General features: G+C 32.4%; 1 protein-coding gene across 1 annotated transcript in view; it reads left to right on the top strand.

The window, feature by feature from the left end:
* The window catches only part of VPS13C (vacuolar protein sorting 13 homolog C), a 173,174-nt gene that overhangs the window by 13,332 nt on the left and 142,079 nt on the right, over positions 1–17,763 (top strand). The window contains 5 exon segments of the mRNA XM_078151183.1: positions 2,150–2,192; positions 3,872–3,967; positions 4,433–4,534; positions 11,998–12,107; positions 16,953–17,012. Coding sequence (XP_078007309.1) covers positions 2,150–2,192; positions 3,872–3,967; positions 4,433–4,534; positions 11,998–12,107; positions 16,953–17,012 — 411 coding nt within the window.

Below are 17,763 nucleotides of genomic sequence, written 5' to 3'. Positions count from 1 at the left end.
CTGAAACTACATTTGCTTTATTTCTTAATATTCAGTTTAAGTGGTTGTATTTCATGTTGTGTTTTCATGAGTTTGATTTTTGGAAATTAGGAATCAATCCAGATTTAGGTAAAGGACAAAAAGGAGATGATTTATTTACTAGTAAGTTATAGAATGACAAAATAACAGAATTATGGTTATATTTTACCTTTGATTAGTGAGTTTATTGTTTTATTATGATTGTCATGTAAGAAAAATTCTTTCTATGTTGTTACTAAGCTTCTTTCCTATGTCACTGAAAAAACTAAGAGCATTTGAAAGATAATTCTTACTGCATGGATGTATACATGCTTAATTTTTGTTCTAGTTTATTTGAGGATGATTATTGTGCATGGAATTTTACAGTGAATTTTATTAAGGAGAAATCTTTCATAGATAGTAACAATTCAAGTAGTAGAACTTGGCTCCTCAAAGTCAAATTTTTTTTTTGTATATTTCAGTAAGACTTCATTAATCTCACTTATACTAATTCAGAATTAATTATTATTTGGATAAGTGTTGGACTGAAATTTTGTTCCATCTATTTAAAATAATTTAATGAATAAATTAATATAAACAAGATATAGTGAAAAGAATACAGTATCTGGAATCAGAGGACCTGTGTTCAAATTGTGGCACCATGTGATCTTGTACAAGTTACTTGGACCTTTCTCCACTTCTGCTTCCTCATATTTAAAATAGGGGATAATAAATAATAGCTCCTACCTTACAGTGCTGTTATGAGAATCAAATATGCTATACAAATGTCAGCTCTTAGCTATTAGCAAATATTATACCTTGAGTTCTATAAAGAACTCAAAAAGGTATAATATTTGCTAATAGCTAAGATTGAGGGAGAAAGATTTGCTTTTTGGCCGTGTACTTTTTTGCCTTATATGTCATGAAAGTCCTTGAATTTATGTGATTTTTCCTAGATAAGGAGGTGCACACAAAATACACAATATAAATACTAATATATGTGGGGATATGTTTGTATGTATGCTTGTTAATGATAAAGATTCATAGATTCTTTTCTTCAGATAAAATGCTCTCTTCCAAGCTAGGATTTTTTTATTGCCCAAAATACTTTTCTTCCTTCCCTTAAAATGTTCTTAGAATTTTTGAGTAAATTCTTAATTACATAGAGTAATTGAGGAATGGAATGTTCTGACTGGTTGAATGTTTTAATCAACTGTTAGCATAGTAATAAAAGTGTAAGAATATAATAATGTATGCTCCACAATAAAACTATACTTGTATGATATAATTTTTTATTCAGATGGCATTTCAGTGTTTTACAGCGACTTAGGTGATGATTCTGAACGTCATTTCTCATATTAATTATGTTGAAATATCCTGGTTATTTGAATTTCCTGGTATTTTGGATACTAGATAAATTCAAAATTATGTTTGACCAGCATTAGTCACTAAGTTTATGAACAGTATTTGGAATCTTCCATTTCTTTCCAGATTTATTGCATTGCAAAGAAGCGGTGGCCATCTGTTCCATTAAAATTTAATGGATCTCCTTTTCACAATTGGTACAGTTTTCTAAGAGTAGTAAACTTGTAATAGTTTTTCATTTTAGTTAATAAATCAAATGGACAGTTACCAATACATTTTTAATGTTGTAAAGTCTTTTAGAACTTGATCCTTTTAAACAATTATTTTACTTCTTTCTAATCAGCATTTTAGTTGGATTAAAAATAAAATATGTAACATTGCTTCCAGTTCCAAAATTTTCTCTGATTCTAATACTGTGCGTGGAAGACCACATGACGTAGTTGCTACACCTCTTATGCATACTCTCAGTACTGTAGGCACCTCTCTAGGACTAAAACTTGTGGAGAATGTACCAATCTACATTGTTACAGAGAGTTTTCTTACCTGGGAATTCCCTATATCAGTGAAACCATAGGTCCAGTCTCTCTCATAATCAATTCTTAATAATTCTATCCTTATCTAATCTTTATCCTTAATAACTTCTATTTTCATTACCTATAAATATCTCTTGTAATGGATAAAACCTAAACATTTTGGTTTATCTTTTTTATTGTTCATTTAAGTGATTTTTAAACTTTTGAAATTTTGTTTTGTAAAGAAGATTGATCTTATTTTTTTCTTTCTTAAGAGCGAATTGGATGTTCCCTTTAAAGTAAAAGCTGGACAAATAGGTAAGATTTTTAAAGTTCATTTGAACTATTCTCAGACTTTAAGTAAATACTTTTTTCTAGTTCTATACTCCATTCTTTTTAAAAATTTGAACATAATTCTGAAGGGTCCTAGGCAAATTCTAATTATTATTTGAGAAAACAGCATATTTTATTCTTTTTTGGAAATATGTTAGAATAGAATAGGGAAAAATATTTTGCAAAGTGAGAGAAAGTAAACAATTTAAATTTTTTACTGTGATATGCCACAGTAACCTGCCCTCTTATAATTTAATTTTTTTATTTGATCCTATATTTTCAGGAGATATACTTTTTCACTTTTCATAATGAAAAAATAATAGAATTTGAATCTAATATGAGCTGCTGCAGCTTTAAATATAGCCTTTCTTCCTTATTTTCTACTTTTTTTTCAAAAAAGAAAATGTTTTGTTCAGCTTTTTTCACCTCTGTTTTATTGTGTAGCAGTTTTATGTAGAAGAAGAATTTTGGTAAGTTGGCATTACTTTTCCTTGTATGACTTAATTTTTGATAATTCATAAATAAGTTGAAATCTGCATTGAAGGAATCTCCCAATGGTATGTTTAGCCTAAGATTCACAGAATCTTAAAGACTTGGAAGAGACGTCAAAGGCTTTCTAGTCCATCTTGAACCTGAAAAAGATTCTCTTCAATGTCCGATGAAATGTTATTCCTTGAGGGCAGGGACTTTTTTTCCCCCTCTCTCTCTGTATATTCTCAGGACCCAAGCAGAACAAACCTGTTATAAAGATCTTCAGATACTTGAAGAACCCTTTTCATGTCCCCTCCTAAAATTTTTATTCTTCAGATTGAAAATTCTCAGATCTTCCAACTGGTCCTCATATGACATGATATTTTAGTTCACCATTATGGTTAACCTTCTTTGAATTCTCTACAGCTTGTCTTTCCTAAAATTAGGGATGTAGAATTGATGTAACCTTCCATATATGGTCTCAGCATGGTAGTACCATCACCTCCCTTGTTCTCAGCACTGTGCCTCTCAGTGTAGCCCAATATCTCATTAGTTTTCTTTCAGTGCCATTTTGCACTTTGGATTTGTGTTGCATTTCCAGTCTAGTAAAACCCCTAGATCTTTTTCATATCAGCTACTAAATAGCTGTACTCTCTTGTCTTAGAAATAAAGGTTGATTTCTTAATGTAGAATTCTTCAAAGTGTTCCCAATTGCCTTAAATTTTTATTTTCCCTAGAACAGGGATTTTGACCTTTTTTGTGTAATGGGTGCTTTTGGCATCAAGCTTTTTTATCCTTTCTCAGAATAATGTTAAAATGCATAAAATAAGCCTTTGATACAATTTCATTGTGGCGTCTATGTAAACATGCCTTTAGTAATGGTCCTATCACAGCCTTTTTCCAGGAAATTGTATTTTTGACTTTGATAGCCACTTTGCTTCTGATTAGAGATCTATTTTTCTTTTCTTTTTTTTTCCTAAGTGTATAGTGAATCCTTGTCCTTCTTGTACTCTGACACTTAGTGAGACTGATACCCTTTTTCTTGGAGTAAGTTCTATGGGTTTTGGAGATGTTCACTATATTGAGGGCAGCATTGTCAGCAAAAAGAGAGGATCTATTTTCTTTTCAGTGATTTAGAAATGTGTATCATTTCAATAGTTTAAAATTTTAAGGTTGAAATTATTTTCTTTTAGATAAACTTACTTTGAAGATTCCTTGGAAGAATTTGTATGGGGAAGCAGTTGTTGCAACATTAGAAGGATTGTACCTACTTGTTGTCCCTGGAGCTAGTAAGTTATTTTATTGTTTAACTGTTGATTTATATCAGTGAATTAGAAACATTGTTAGTTCTGTAGGATAACTAATAAATAGCAAAATAGAAGATCATACAAAGGAACTAATTACAAATATGATATATTTTTACATTTTACCAGGCAAAACTGTTTCAGTTATTTGTTATAATTATTCTTTGCTAATAAATGTTTTTATTGACTTTCTATTAAGATAAAATAAATAGATTTAACTTAATTTTGTGGAAAAAAGACTTTAAATTTGTATAAATCTCTTTTTGAGTGCTTCTATATAAATTTCTAATTAAAGGCAATAGTTTTTCTTATTTAAGTTTCCTTTCAATGTTTTAATTTTGAAATTTGTCTTTAAAAATTTTCATGTATAATAAATTTATTTCTGTCCTAGAAGTGTTATCGTTTAACTGTGCTGTAAATGTGATGTTAAAATAAATATTATATCTTTAGGTATTAAATATGATGCTGGAAAAGAAGAAAAATACCTGCAGGAAATTAAACAGAGAGATCTATCAAGAATTGAAGAAGCCTTACAAAAAGCTGCTGAGAAAGGTATTTGTGATAACCTGTCCCTTTTGATAAACTCAGGTTTCCTGGAAAAGGGCCATTTTTCTTCTCAATCTTTTGTATCAAAAAGTCATGATAGGTTTCCTTTGAGAATGACCTTAAAAAAAATGATGATATAGCAGCTTGAATTTTTTCGGTATGCTTAAATGTACTTTAAATAGCGTTTTCAAAACTTATTTATATTCTTGCAAGCCTTTTTGTTTTACACAAAAGAATAGCTATGGCTTGTTTGTGTCTAGGTCCCTGAAAATAATGAAATTCAGTTCTTTGCCATGATTCTCTAAGAGAAAATGGGTAATATTAAAACAGCGCTTTTATTTTATTGCAAACATGCTCTCTCTTTGACGTTGTCCTGGATGTTCTTAAACTGTGGGTTCCATTTTTGGCTTTTCATTGCCTTTCCATGAGGTTTTTATTTCTAATCTAGAAAAATTCTGTATGTGGTAAATATTTTCTATTGCTTTGGGGAAGAATAATAAGATTGGAGTGAGAAGAAAATTTTATTTACAGAAGGAAGGCAGCTAGGACTGGTAATAGAGTGAAAGGTTTTTTCTTTCTATGTTTCTAGTTTCAAGTCAAGCCTAAGGTGGTGCTATGTAGCAGTTACTAACATGTGGCATCATTTTTCTATATTTCTGTGTTGGAAGAAGACTTCTTAATTATAGAATGCTAATGTAGTTGCCATACAATTTGGTCTGGAGTTGGTTGTCCTGAATTGAATAAAAGTGTATTTTTTTTGTTAGTGTGATTTCTTTTTTTAGGTCAGGCATAAAGTATATAATTAATGAAATGAAGGAAATCTGCCATGAAATTGAATATGCTTGTTCATTAGGGATATGTGTTCATTATGTCTTTCTCATAGGGTTGGTATGAGGAAAATGTGTTGTAGACCTTGAAAGCACTGTAGAAATGTGACTTGTTATTCTTAGTATTAGCACTTTTGGTGCCAAGTATTTTCTTTTTATAACATGAGCTGGTGAGGCAGCTACATTGCCCAGCTGAAAGATGGCTAGATTTTTAAGTCAGGAAAACCTGAGTCTGTATCCTGCTTAACACTTGCTTAGCTGTTTGACCCTGGGACACAATTGCTTTCAGCTACAGTTTCCTCAAAAGGAAGATCAGGATAGCACCTACTTCACGTGGTTGTTGGAAAGGTCAAATGAGGTAACATGTAAAGTACTTTGTAAGATTTCTGTAGGATAACTAATAAATAGCAAAATAGAAGATCATACAAAGGAACTAATTACAGATATGTTATATTTTTACATTTACATTTTGTGAAAAAATTCATTGATTTATTTCCTTACATTTGATATAGAATATACAGATAGTCGTTGCTTTTTTATTTGCATTCATTCAAAACAGTCTGAGTAACAACTATGCTATATCTTTTTATTTAAAATTTTTGATTAAGATCTTTATTTTTACATGATCTTCATTTCCCAATATAGTCCTCACCCCTCCTGCCCCCAGAGATCCATCCCTTGTAACAAAGAATAAAAAAGAAAGCAAATACCTTTTTTTCATTTTTTTATTAATTTATTTTCATTTATCAACAATCACTTCCATAAGCTTTTGAGTTTTAAATTTTTCTCTCTTTCCTTCCTAACCTCCCTCCCCAAGATGGTGTGCAGTTTGATATAGGCTATACATATATATTCCTATTAGACATATTTTCACATTAATCATGTTGTAAGGAAGAATTAGAACCAATAGAAGGAACCACCAGAAAGAGGAAACAAAACGAAACAGAAGAAAAAAAAAAGAGCAAATGGTATGCTTCTACCTGCATTCAAACTCCATAGTTCTTTCTTTGGATGCATTTTCCATCATGAGACTTTTGGCGATATCTTAGATCCTTGCATTGCTGAGAAGGGCTAAGTCTATCAAAGTTAGTCATCGTACAATGTGGCTGTTAACTGTGTATAATGTTCTGGTTCTGCTAACTTCACTCAACATCAGACCATAGAAGTCTTTACAGGTTTTTGTCAAGTCTGCCTGCTCATCATTTCTTCTAGCACAATAGTATTCCATTGCATTCCTATACCACAACTTATTCAGCCATTTCCTAATTAATGGGCATCTCCTCAATTTCCAATTCTTTGCCACCACAAAAAGAGCTGCTATAAATATTTTTGTACAAGCGGGTCCTTTTCCCATTTGTATGATCTCTTTGGGATATAGCCCTAGAAGTACTATTTCTGGGTCAAAGGGTATGCACATTTTTATAGCCCTCTGGGCATAGTTCCAAATTGCTCTCCAGAATGGTTGGATCATTTCACAACTCCACCAACAATGCATTAGTGTTCCAATTTTCCCACATCTTCTCCCAACATTTATCTTTTTCCTGTTTTGTCATGTTGGCCAATCTGATAGGTGTGATGTGGTACCTCAGAGTTGTTTTGATTTACATTTCTCTAATCAATAGTGATTTAGAGAATTTTTTCATATGACTATAGATGGCTTTAATTTCTTTATCTGAGAACTGCCTGTTCATATTCTTTGACCATTTAATAATTCCCAAATTGATAATTGGGGAATGACTTGTATTATAAAGGGCTTTAAAAGCCAAACAGAAGATTTTGTGTTTGATCCTGGAGGTAGTAGGGAGCCATTAGAGTTGATTAGATTGAGGCTGTGTATGTGACTTGGCCATACCTGAGCTTTTGGAAGATCACTTTGATAGTTGAATGGAGGATGGATTTGAGTGAGGAGAAACTTGAGGCAGGGAGACTACCTAGAAAGTTGTTGCAAAAGCTTAGGTATAAGGTGTTGAGTGCCTGCACCTAGTATGGTGACAGTGTCAGATAAGAGAAAGAGTGATATATGAGAGGTATTATGAAGGTTGAATTGACAGGACCTCAGTAGATTGGATATGGATGGTAGGGGTGGGAAGGTGAGGATAGGGAAGGAGATGAGTGAGACAGAATGAGAGAGAGAGAGGGGGGGAGAGGGGGAGAGGGGGGGGAGAGAGAGAGAGAGAGAGAGAGAGAGAGAGAGAGAGAGAGAGAGAGAGAGAGAGAGAGAGAGAGAGAAAGAGAATAATATCTAGCTTGCAAGCGTTGGCTAAACATACCTAGTTTCTTTAACTGACCCTTATATGCCCTGGACTCAAAGTCTTTTACCATCTTGGTTGCCCTCTGAATACTCCTTACGTTATCAGTGTTCTTTAAACCCTGGCACCCAAAACTGAACACATTACTCTTGGTGAGGCATATGATGCAGTTAGAGTACAATGGAACTAATATCTCCTTATTCCTGGAAGGTATGTCTCTCTTTATTCAGCCCCATATTATGTTATTGTTTTTGGCTACTGTATCACTTAGCTGATTCCGTGGTCCAATATGTTACCTCTTCCTCCTAGTTTTCTGACATCTGCTGATTAGATTACCATACTATCTCTGCCCTTATCTAAACCATTGATAAAACTGTTAAATAGCATAGGGTCAAACATAGCTTCCTGAAATATTCCACTTGGGACCTCTTGTCATATTGATAATGAATTCTGTTCTTTGAGTCCAGCCATCTCTAACCAGTTCAGAGTTCACCTAATCGTATTATTATTTAATCCATGTCTTTTCATCTTTTCCACAATAATTTTATTAGGTACTTTATCAAAAGCTTGGCTAAAGTCTAGGCAAACTGTATTCATATTGTTTATAATTCTGTCAAAAAGTTAATCAAGTTGATCTTTTATTGATGAAGCCCTGATGGCCCTTTGTTGTCACTGTTTTTCTTTCACCAACTATCTTTTTAATGATTGTTTTGTAATGATTTTTATGGACACTGAGAAGAGAAGGGCCCCTTCTTAATCAGAAACAGAAGTGAAAGAGTAGAGAATGGGTGATGTCAGGGGTCTTTGAGATATAGAATAAAGGGGAAAAGAGTGAGTTCATGGTGAATTACATCTCTGTAAAGTATGATTTGAAGTCTTCTACTTAGAGGGATGGCTGAAAATGGTGGTGTGAAGGTTTAGAGAGAAGGGAAGCAATTCTTTTAAAAAAAATCTTATTTTTATTGATATATTTTTATATCACCTTCATTACAGAAAATATCCCCTTCCTTCGCCTTGGTGCAGAGACATGAACATTGCTTATAACAAAAGATTTTAAAAGAGAAAGGGAAAAAAAATACAGTTCAGTAAAACCAACCAACATATGAACCATGTCTGAGAGTATATGCGGTATCCTACACCCATAGTCTCCTGCCTCTAAAAAGAGGGGAAGGAATTGCATTTTCTCGTCTCTTTTCCCAGGCCAAATTTGATCAATATGATTTGTGTAATATTATTAAAAATCCTTGTAGCTTAATCGTTTTTCTTGTTTTTTAAATCTTCCATGTCACAAGTGATAGAATCCTTTTCCTTTCAAGAAATTGCTGTTCTTTTTGGATACTTAAATCTAAATTCCTGTGTAGTGGAATCAAAACTAAATCTATGCCTTGACAGTTTTAGAAAGAAACAAAGTATAAACATAGGGATGTTTGATGAAATCAGTAAAACATTAACCATAGTTGATATGCTGTTTTCTGGGTTTTGCAAATTATACATTATAAAGAATATCTTAACTCCTAAATTGATGAAATAAAATTTATTCACTTTGCATTTAAGTGAGAAAAATAGAACCAGAAGAATATTTTTTTATGAAACATTCTGAACTGAGATTATACGAACTAACCTGTTTATTTAGAAATAGATTAGTTCAGTATACTCTCTTTTCAGTTGTCTTGTTAAATGATACTTGACTGAGTGAATAATGTTTAAGTGTATGTTGTATATTGAATGAAAGGTACATTTCTTCAACAGTTTTGTTATAAATACCTTGCATTTTGGTTATTGCTATCATGGGAATGCAGGTGTACACTCAGGGGAGTTCATATATGGCTTGGAGAACTTTGTTTGCAAGGACATCAAGCCGGGTGGGTATGCATGATTAATTATATTACTTTCTCTAATTACAAAAATAAGCACTTTTTCATGCTTGTGTTTTTGGGTTAAAGCCCATTTTTTTGGAGTTGCACTTCTGAATACTGTGGTAATATAATTTATAATTTCACTGATTTGGGAGTTTGCACTGCTGCTGCAATGTTATTTAAGTTACTTTTGGAGTTTTGAAATATTGGTTTATGGCTTTTCTTATGCTTTGTAGATAGTATTATATTGCTAAGCCATTTTAAATACCGCCCATGAAAGTTTGGTTTCCCACGAAAAGCATGTTGAAGGATGATGATTTGCTTTGCTGAAGGATTCACAATAGTATTCCTTTATATTATAAACTCCCTGGGTGTACTGTAAATTACAGATGACTATATTAACATCTAATTTATGTAGAACTTTTCAGAAATAAGTATGTAAAGTGAGGTACGTCTCTAAGTTTAGTTAAATAACAAGGAAAACTTTGTCTTCATATTCAAATGATATAGCTGAAACTACTGACCTAGCTGGAAATGGTCAACATTTGGTTTCATTGTGATAGATTAAACAGTTTGCACAGCACTTGTCAGTGCATTGAAGAAAATTGCTCTGTGCCATAGGCTTGGGACTAATGTTTCTTCTATCAAATGTGTTTTTTTTTTTTTGGAGGGGGTAGGGGAGATCCAAGCATGATAGATCCTCAACAGTTGGTCTAGATTGCGTAGCTACTATTTTTAATATATTTTAATTTTAATAATAATATAATTTTAATGTTTTTAAGTAATTTGATAACATGAGATTCTACAGTGGTTCAGTATTTACCTACAAAATTTGATAAACTGTGAGCATGTCTAGCCTCCACCAGTGATAGATAATTTTGCCAGATTTTGCTAAGATATAAGCTGAGCTTTGGATCTAGTTAATTCCATGATAACATTTTAATACCTACTAATACTAATAAATAGCATTTGGTAAGTGTTGTTAATACACTGTGACCTGAATAGGCTAATGCAAAGCAAAATCTCATTAATTGAGATTCCACTTATTTTTTTGGGCTCTTTAAAAATAAGCCTTCTTATGTTGAAAATTTTAGGCTGGAGTTACTATTATTGATTGTGAAATGATAGGATAATTTTGCTGAAGGTGACACACTTGAATATTTGGTTAGGTTTAAGAAATAATTCATATTGCATGCTAATTTTATGGCACCATCAAAGGAGTAGATGAATTATAAATTTGCCAATGATTTTAGATTTACATATATTCATATATCCCCTTCATATATGCTGCCTATTCTTTTTCTTATTCAGTAGGTGCAAGAATATGAAGGAGGCAGGCAGAAACCACTGCTGTGGGCAAAAAAGTCCATCTGTATTACTGAACATTTAAAATGTTTTATTCACTAATTTAGTTTTAATGATTGGTGTCTTGGTTTTAAAATATAAGAAAAACTATGCAACACATAACGAGGCAAAACTAAGGTAATAATTTTAAACCTAAAGTAATATTACCTGAGTTCTTCCTTTACATTGTAAAATGTACATCTAAACTATATTAAAGAAATTTGGGGCCAGTATATTATTATAAAAAAAATTTAGTTTACAGTTTCTTTAAGGACTTAATTTTATGTTGTTTTTGTGCTCCATAGATGCTTCCTTCTCATCTGAAGTTAGTAAGGAGTTAATGCTGGTGAACAGTGTAATCAATAATAAATAATGCTGTTAACATTATATTCTTAGGAAATGATGAGAAATTTAATTTTCTTATTGTGCCCCCGTGGCCTCTGCAGCAAACATATATCAGCACCTTTTCCCAAAGGTTCTTCATTGAATCACTAATATGTTAGGTTTTCGAAATATTGCTAACACATTCAAGTTAAAAATGAAGTTGTAAAAAACTGGGAGAATTTTTTGAAGGGCAGTATATGTTTGAATATGTTGCCCAGTTTCGGGTAAATGTGCCTGCTAATTTTGTTTCTAGGTTCAAAGAGATTAGAAGGTTTATAGTGCTTGGTTTCAGAACTTTTATTTGTACATGGAATAGTAGTAGAAGCCTGTTTTGAAAGAGGTAAAATGAGGATAGAGAAGTTTGCCATCAGGAAGAAATCTGTCTTTTCCTCTTGTTTTTCTTTTCTGTCCAATAGTCTAACTTGAATTCTATCCTTTTCTCACAAAAATGCTTCCATTGAGAAGGACGTAAACGTAAAAAGCACAAAAAGTATTTTAAGAAACCTTTTAAAAGTCTTGATCGCTCAAAAGGTAGGTACATGTAGCTTTTTATATTGTTTCAGATATATTATGTGGTTTATTTCTTTGGAGGCATTCACTAAAATGTTATATCATTTAAAAAATAATGTTGAATTTAGGATTGATAATGCCTCTTAAACATGTAACAACAAACAGAAGATAAAAACTGCTAGTGGTGTAAAAATTTTCTCATCAAAATCTATTGACTTTCATGATCATTGTGTATCTGGTATATCAAATCCAAATATCAACTATTTAACTTAATTTAATGTTTCTCTGTTTTCTCATAGATAGGCCAAAGAAGGAAAAAAAGGATACATTTTTGGAAAAGCTGGCAACTCAGGTCATAAAAAATGTACAAGTGAAAATCACAGATATTCATATTAAGTATGAAGATGATGTAAGTCCAGCTTACTGTGCTTTTGATAATAGTTTTAAAATCAACAAATTCATTGGCCCTACAAGTTAATATATATTTTTTACAAGTAGGATTACCAGGATGTGAACATTAAAAAAAACTGTTAGTTTTCTTTATGTAGTCAGCTCTTAATTTATCTATATATGTGTTACATATGGCAAATTTTTATTGGACTGTATTTGACCAAATTTTAATCCCAGACTGGCTTTCTTCTGATACCTTGTACACTTATATTGTCTTCTATCCCCTTGTCATTTGATGAGCACTTAGAGAATGCATCTTGTATCATTAATTTGACTAAGCAAAAGTATGATTATGTGGGTAAATTTGGTATAAAATATTAAATGCTGCACTAAATGCAGGCAGTTATTCTTTTTTTCTGCTCTTGTTGATTTTGTTACTGCTATGTTTCATTTACATAAAAGATCAAAAGCTAGACTTACATAATTTATTACGTGAAAGAAACTGTAAGAGATCCCTTCATCTATTCTTATAATTTTATAAGTGGCACAGAGAAGTTGCACAGCCAATTATTTGTAGAGACATGAATAGAACCTAGGTCTTGTGTCACCTTACAAATATATACCTATGTTTATATACCATGGTTAGTTCAAACAGCCACACTAAAGTACCTTCGGAAATTAAACTGCATAAATGGACTGACTGGTGTGACACCAGTAAGTTTAGATATTTTATTGGTTTATTTTAGTGAATTCAGTAGTTGTGCATTTTGTGCATTTTTTCCCTAGTTCTGATATGCCTCATCATTGAATTTTTCTTAACTTCATACAAAGTTCATGAAATGTGGATGAATGTCTTATTGAAAACAATGAAAACTTTCCTGAAAATTTAATGTAATATTTTTAAACCCACCATGCATTTATACTATTTGTCCAAATTACCTTTGAAGTGAATTTTAGAAAACTTATTTATTTATTTGTTTTGCAGGTATACTTTCCCATTCCCTTTAAGTAGTCCTTACATGGCATATATAGGATTATTTCAAGACCCTTTACCATCCTGGTTGCTCTCCTCTGGGTGTTTTCTACCTCATTGTCTTTCCTAATACCTGGTGCCCAGATTAAACACAGTATTTCTGATGTGGCATGACCAAGGGAGAATACAGCAGAACCGTCACCTCCCTTGTTCTGAATACTGTGCTTTTCTTAATAGCTTAAGTTCACATCATCCGTATGATACTAGACCATATTGATCTTGCAGTCCACTAAAACTACCCAATATTTTTCTAATGAGTTATGTAGCTAAATATCTCTTCTTTGTACTTGTGAAATTGATTTTTGAACCCATCTAGAAACCTTTACTAATCCATATTGAATTTCGTCTTATTAAATTCATTTTAGTTTTTTAGATTTGGTAGGTCTTGCTTCTGTTATCCAATGTAAATATATCCCTTTTAGCATCTGTCATTTGCAAATTTGATATTCATACAAGGTCATTGATTTTTGAAAAAATGTTAAATAGCACAAGCACAATGACTCATTAAATATGAAGCATTCTACTAGTGTTGTCCTTCTGAGATTATATTGAACCCTTAATGATTGATTACCTTTTGTGTTTATTTCTATCCAGTTGTACTATTGCCTAAACTATTTCTTGTCAAGGAGAATAGTATGAGGTATTTTGTCAAATATTTCTCTTAAATGTTAGGTAGATTACATCTATAACAGTCCCCTGTTCTGCTAGACTAGTAACCCTGTCAAAGTAAGCGAGGTTAGTCTATAATGACCTGTTATTGTTGAAACCACACTGACGCTTTGTAATCACTGCTACTTTTTCTGGTTGTTTCAATTTAATTTCCTCTTTGAAAGTATGTTCTAGAATTTTGCCGGGAACTGAAGTCAAACTCATTGTCTTGTATTTGCAGATTCCCATCTCTTTTCTGTAATGCTGTAATAATTTTTTAAAAATCAAGACAGTTTTTCTTTGTAGCTCTAAAGTATGTCTCTCATTCTCCATTCTTATTTAGGAATTGTATCATGAATAAGTAGTTTAGCAGTCACATCTGCCTTTTTTTCCTCTACCTTGTCTAGCAGTCTTATTTCTTTTTTGGTCCACTTTCTCATTAGTATAGCTCCTGCTCCGCTGCCTATTTTTTATTGTCCTTCACTTTAACTTTTAGCACAATTTGAGCTTTAGCACTGTTGATACTTTATTACAGGACAGTGCTATGCTTTTTTGTTAATCTTCCATCACCTACCTGCCTTTGTTTTTGTCTTCTGTACATGTCTTTTAAAAATCTAAGTTGGTTGATGAATTCACTTTGTATCCACATTGATCTCAGTTTCTCCTTTTCTTACTCATCAGTATTATTTCCCTTTGTGTCTTCAGAATTTCATTCTTGGGAAGCTTTCAATCCCATCTAAGATGACTTCTATAGGATTTTAGCCCAGAATCCTACATATCTTTTAACCCTTTGAAATCTCTCCTCTAAAATCTAGGATACATGTCTTACCACTCCTAGATTGCTTCTCTTTGTCACAAACTTTAAGATGGATTGGTTGCTGTTCCCCAGTGTATCCGTTTGCCCACTAACCATTTCCTCCTTGTTGAGGAGAGTCAGATCTAGAAAGCAGTTTTTCTTTGTTCCTTTGCTTTTTGAAGGATGAAATTATCTTTAAGACAAGTCAAGAAATTGTTAGCAGCTCTGCTTTTGGCTGAGAAAATGCTCTGAACAATTAAAAGACCTTTGTCACTTCTTTATTGTGTTTCTGTACCAGGTTTGTTATGTGTTTCTTGAACATTCTTCTGTTTTCTCTTTATGTTCAGATGGTCTATAGTAAACTTAGATGACAGTTTTAACTCTTCCTTCTGTCTCCATTGTTCCTTACCTAAATGTGTTCCCCTTTGATTCTTGTATTTTCTTACGTGAGTATGTCAGTGCTACTCTGCCTAACTTTTAACTATCCTCTTCTTTTTTTGAATAAGGTATAACTTTGATTATAAGTCCCATCAAAACAAATTTCAGTAATACCCAGGATGTCAAATTTTACCCCTTAGGATGTATGTTCCCCTTGCTTATTAGCCATAGTTCATTTATATGTAGTCATCTTTAGCCACTAAGCTTTGTTTCTGGCTCTTGGATTTTTGTATCCTAAGAAATTCTCTCCTTTTTTGTAGTTTTTCTCTTTAGGATTCACTTTGTGAATACATACATGTAGTCATTTTACTTCCTTACTCCTTCCTTTTTAGTTTAAAGCTCTTTTTTATTATATTTACAGTGCTGCAGGGAAATACATTTTTATTCCGATGATATTATCATTTAAAAAAAAATCAAGATATTTGTCTTTGTAGCCCTGAAGCATGTCTCACATTCTCCATGCTTATTTAGGGATCATATCCTAAATAAGTGGTTTAGCAGTCCTATTTGGCATTTTTTCCCCTTGTTTCCTTTGTACCTTGTTAGGTACTTCATCCCCATAATTTCTGTGTTTTAAACCTTCATCCAGAAATTAATTTCTATTCTCAGACACAGTCTTCAAAACCAGTTGTTGACTTCACAAATCATGTATTTTTCTTTCTTTGGCTTCACTTGACAGCAATGGTAGAAACAATAGCTATGCTCCTAAGAGCTTTTATTTCTTGCCAAAGACTTCATATTTAGTAATGTTTTCTGGGTTTAGTTTTGTAGTATAATTTATGTCAGTATGAATTACTGGGAATGGATAGTAATCAACAGAATTAATAAATGTTGGATGGCTTTCTTTCCATTCCTGGTTAAATGCTCTCCTCCCCCACAAAAAAGGCATATCTTTTTATTATTAATGTCAGATTGACAACTGTCTGCCTCATCAGGGAGTCACTAGTCATAAGTATTAGCCTCTTCATCCTTTTATCCTATGTATCCACAACAGGAAGAATCTGCTGGGAAGAAACTTATTTATTACTTAGCTTCAGGTGTTCAGTAGTCTTCCTTCCCTTCCTTCTTTTTGTCACACTCTTCCTCCAACCTCCTAAGAAAACACAAGAATTCCTTTTGCCTCTTCAGATACTTTTTTCTTTTCTTTTCAACCTTAAATACTACCTTTAATTCTCTTTTTTGTTTTAAAGGATTAGATACTTCATTCTCCCTAATAATCTGGAAAGTGGAGAGGAGTTCCTAAAGCCCCTTCACCTTATTTTCTAGAAGAGAAAATAGCTTTCATTTGAGCATAGGTTGCATTAAATGCAGATACAAAAATCTTGTATTAACTGTAATTGTTATCATTGGATTTTTAAATAAAGAAAATTCATAATTTTGTCCTTAGTCCTGTATAAGAAAAAAATTCAGTTTTTCCTGAAATTTACATTTGGAATAAATTAGCATCCTTTATTATTTAGGTCATTATACAATTGGATAACATGTTTCATAATATAGGAAAAAATTTGAAGTACTCAAGCTGTAGAAAGTGTGAAGAAAACTGAGATTTTAGTTGCTTACATAAGTAAACATTCAGAGAGATGTTACCGAGACAAAAATGTAGACAATAAATACCCTTCACCCACCTTAACTGGACCCAGTACTGGACTCACAAACCTGGAGAATTGTGTTTTTTCTTCAGTGCTATTTATAATATCCTACTCTGCACTTTAAAGGATTAAAGTATGGATTCCTCCTGTCTCCTTACCACCTCTAAATTTGTAAAAGGTTGCCCTTTTAGTGATGTCTTTACAGATTTAAGCTTTGACTAGCAGGCTAGTCAGTGTGTGTGTGTGTGTGTGTGTGTGTGTGTGTGTGTGTGTGTGTGTGAAACACACACGCATACACACATTTGTTCTGTTTTGGAGTGTTGTATATTTCATTGCACATTTCATTTTTTTCCCTGATAGGTCACTGATCCAAAGCGACCGCTTTCATTGGGAGTGACATTGGGAGAACTTAGTCTTTTGGTAATGTTGATTTTATGTCAGTAGTTTTTATGGAATGTGTAAAGTATTATTATAAAGACAGAGGATGAATTATTTATAGCACCTGCAGATTACTATGACTATATTTATGTTTGTGACCATTGCCCTTTTACAGTCTGGAGTACTAAATGAAAAGTTTTATCATGTTAATTCTATATTTTTCTGAAGAATTGAGTTGGCTTTTATAAATAGTGCATTTAATAAAAATAAAATTAATAAAATTATCTGTTATCAGTCTAAATTAATAACCAAGCATTTACTGTGTACCTACTATGTATTAGCCACTGTCTTAGGCTCTGGGGATACAAAACCAAATGAAATAGTCCCTCAGGTTCCTTACATTCTATAATCAAAAGCTAATTCTTAAAGTAAAAACTCTTTGTAGCAATGAAGTTTATAACTTTGTGAGTGATTTGGAATCATAGCATAATGCTACATTAAGAATTTCCCTGTTCAGTTTTTGTAGCCTGACTTATTGAGACAATCAAATTATATGCCTTGAGCTGTAGATTATAAAGTATAAGCAAAACCCCCTCAACAACTGCCACCAGTTGAATTGTTTTATAGAAGGTTTATATTGAACTGGTTGACCTGTTAAGGAAAACAAATTTTACCTGATTGGTTCTCAGTTTTAATTAACGTATACAAAAAGTCTCAAACTGTTACCTTTTCTATTTAATAAAGAAGTTGATACATTTATCTGAAAGAAAAAAACCTACTCACTACACAAATG

This window comes from Phascolarctos cinereus, unplaced genomic scaffold, assembly GCF_003287225.1.
Source record: "Phascolarctos cinereus isolate Bilbo 61053 unplaced genomic scaffold, phaCin_HiC Scaffold_3;HRSCAF=262, whole genome shotgun sequence".
NCBI lineage: Eukaryota > Metazoa > Chordata > Mammalia > Diprotodontia > Phascolarctidae > Phascolarctos > Phascolarctos cinereus.
This window is presented reverse-complemented; position numbering and strand designations above follow the sequence as displayed.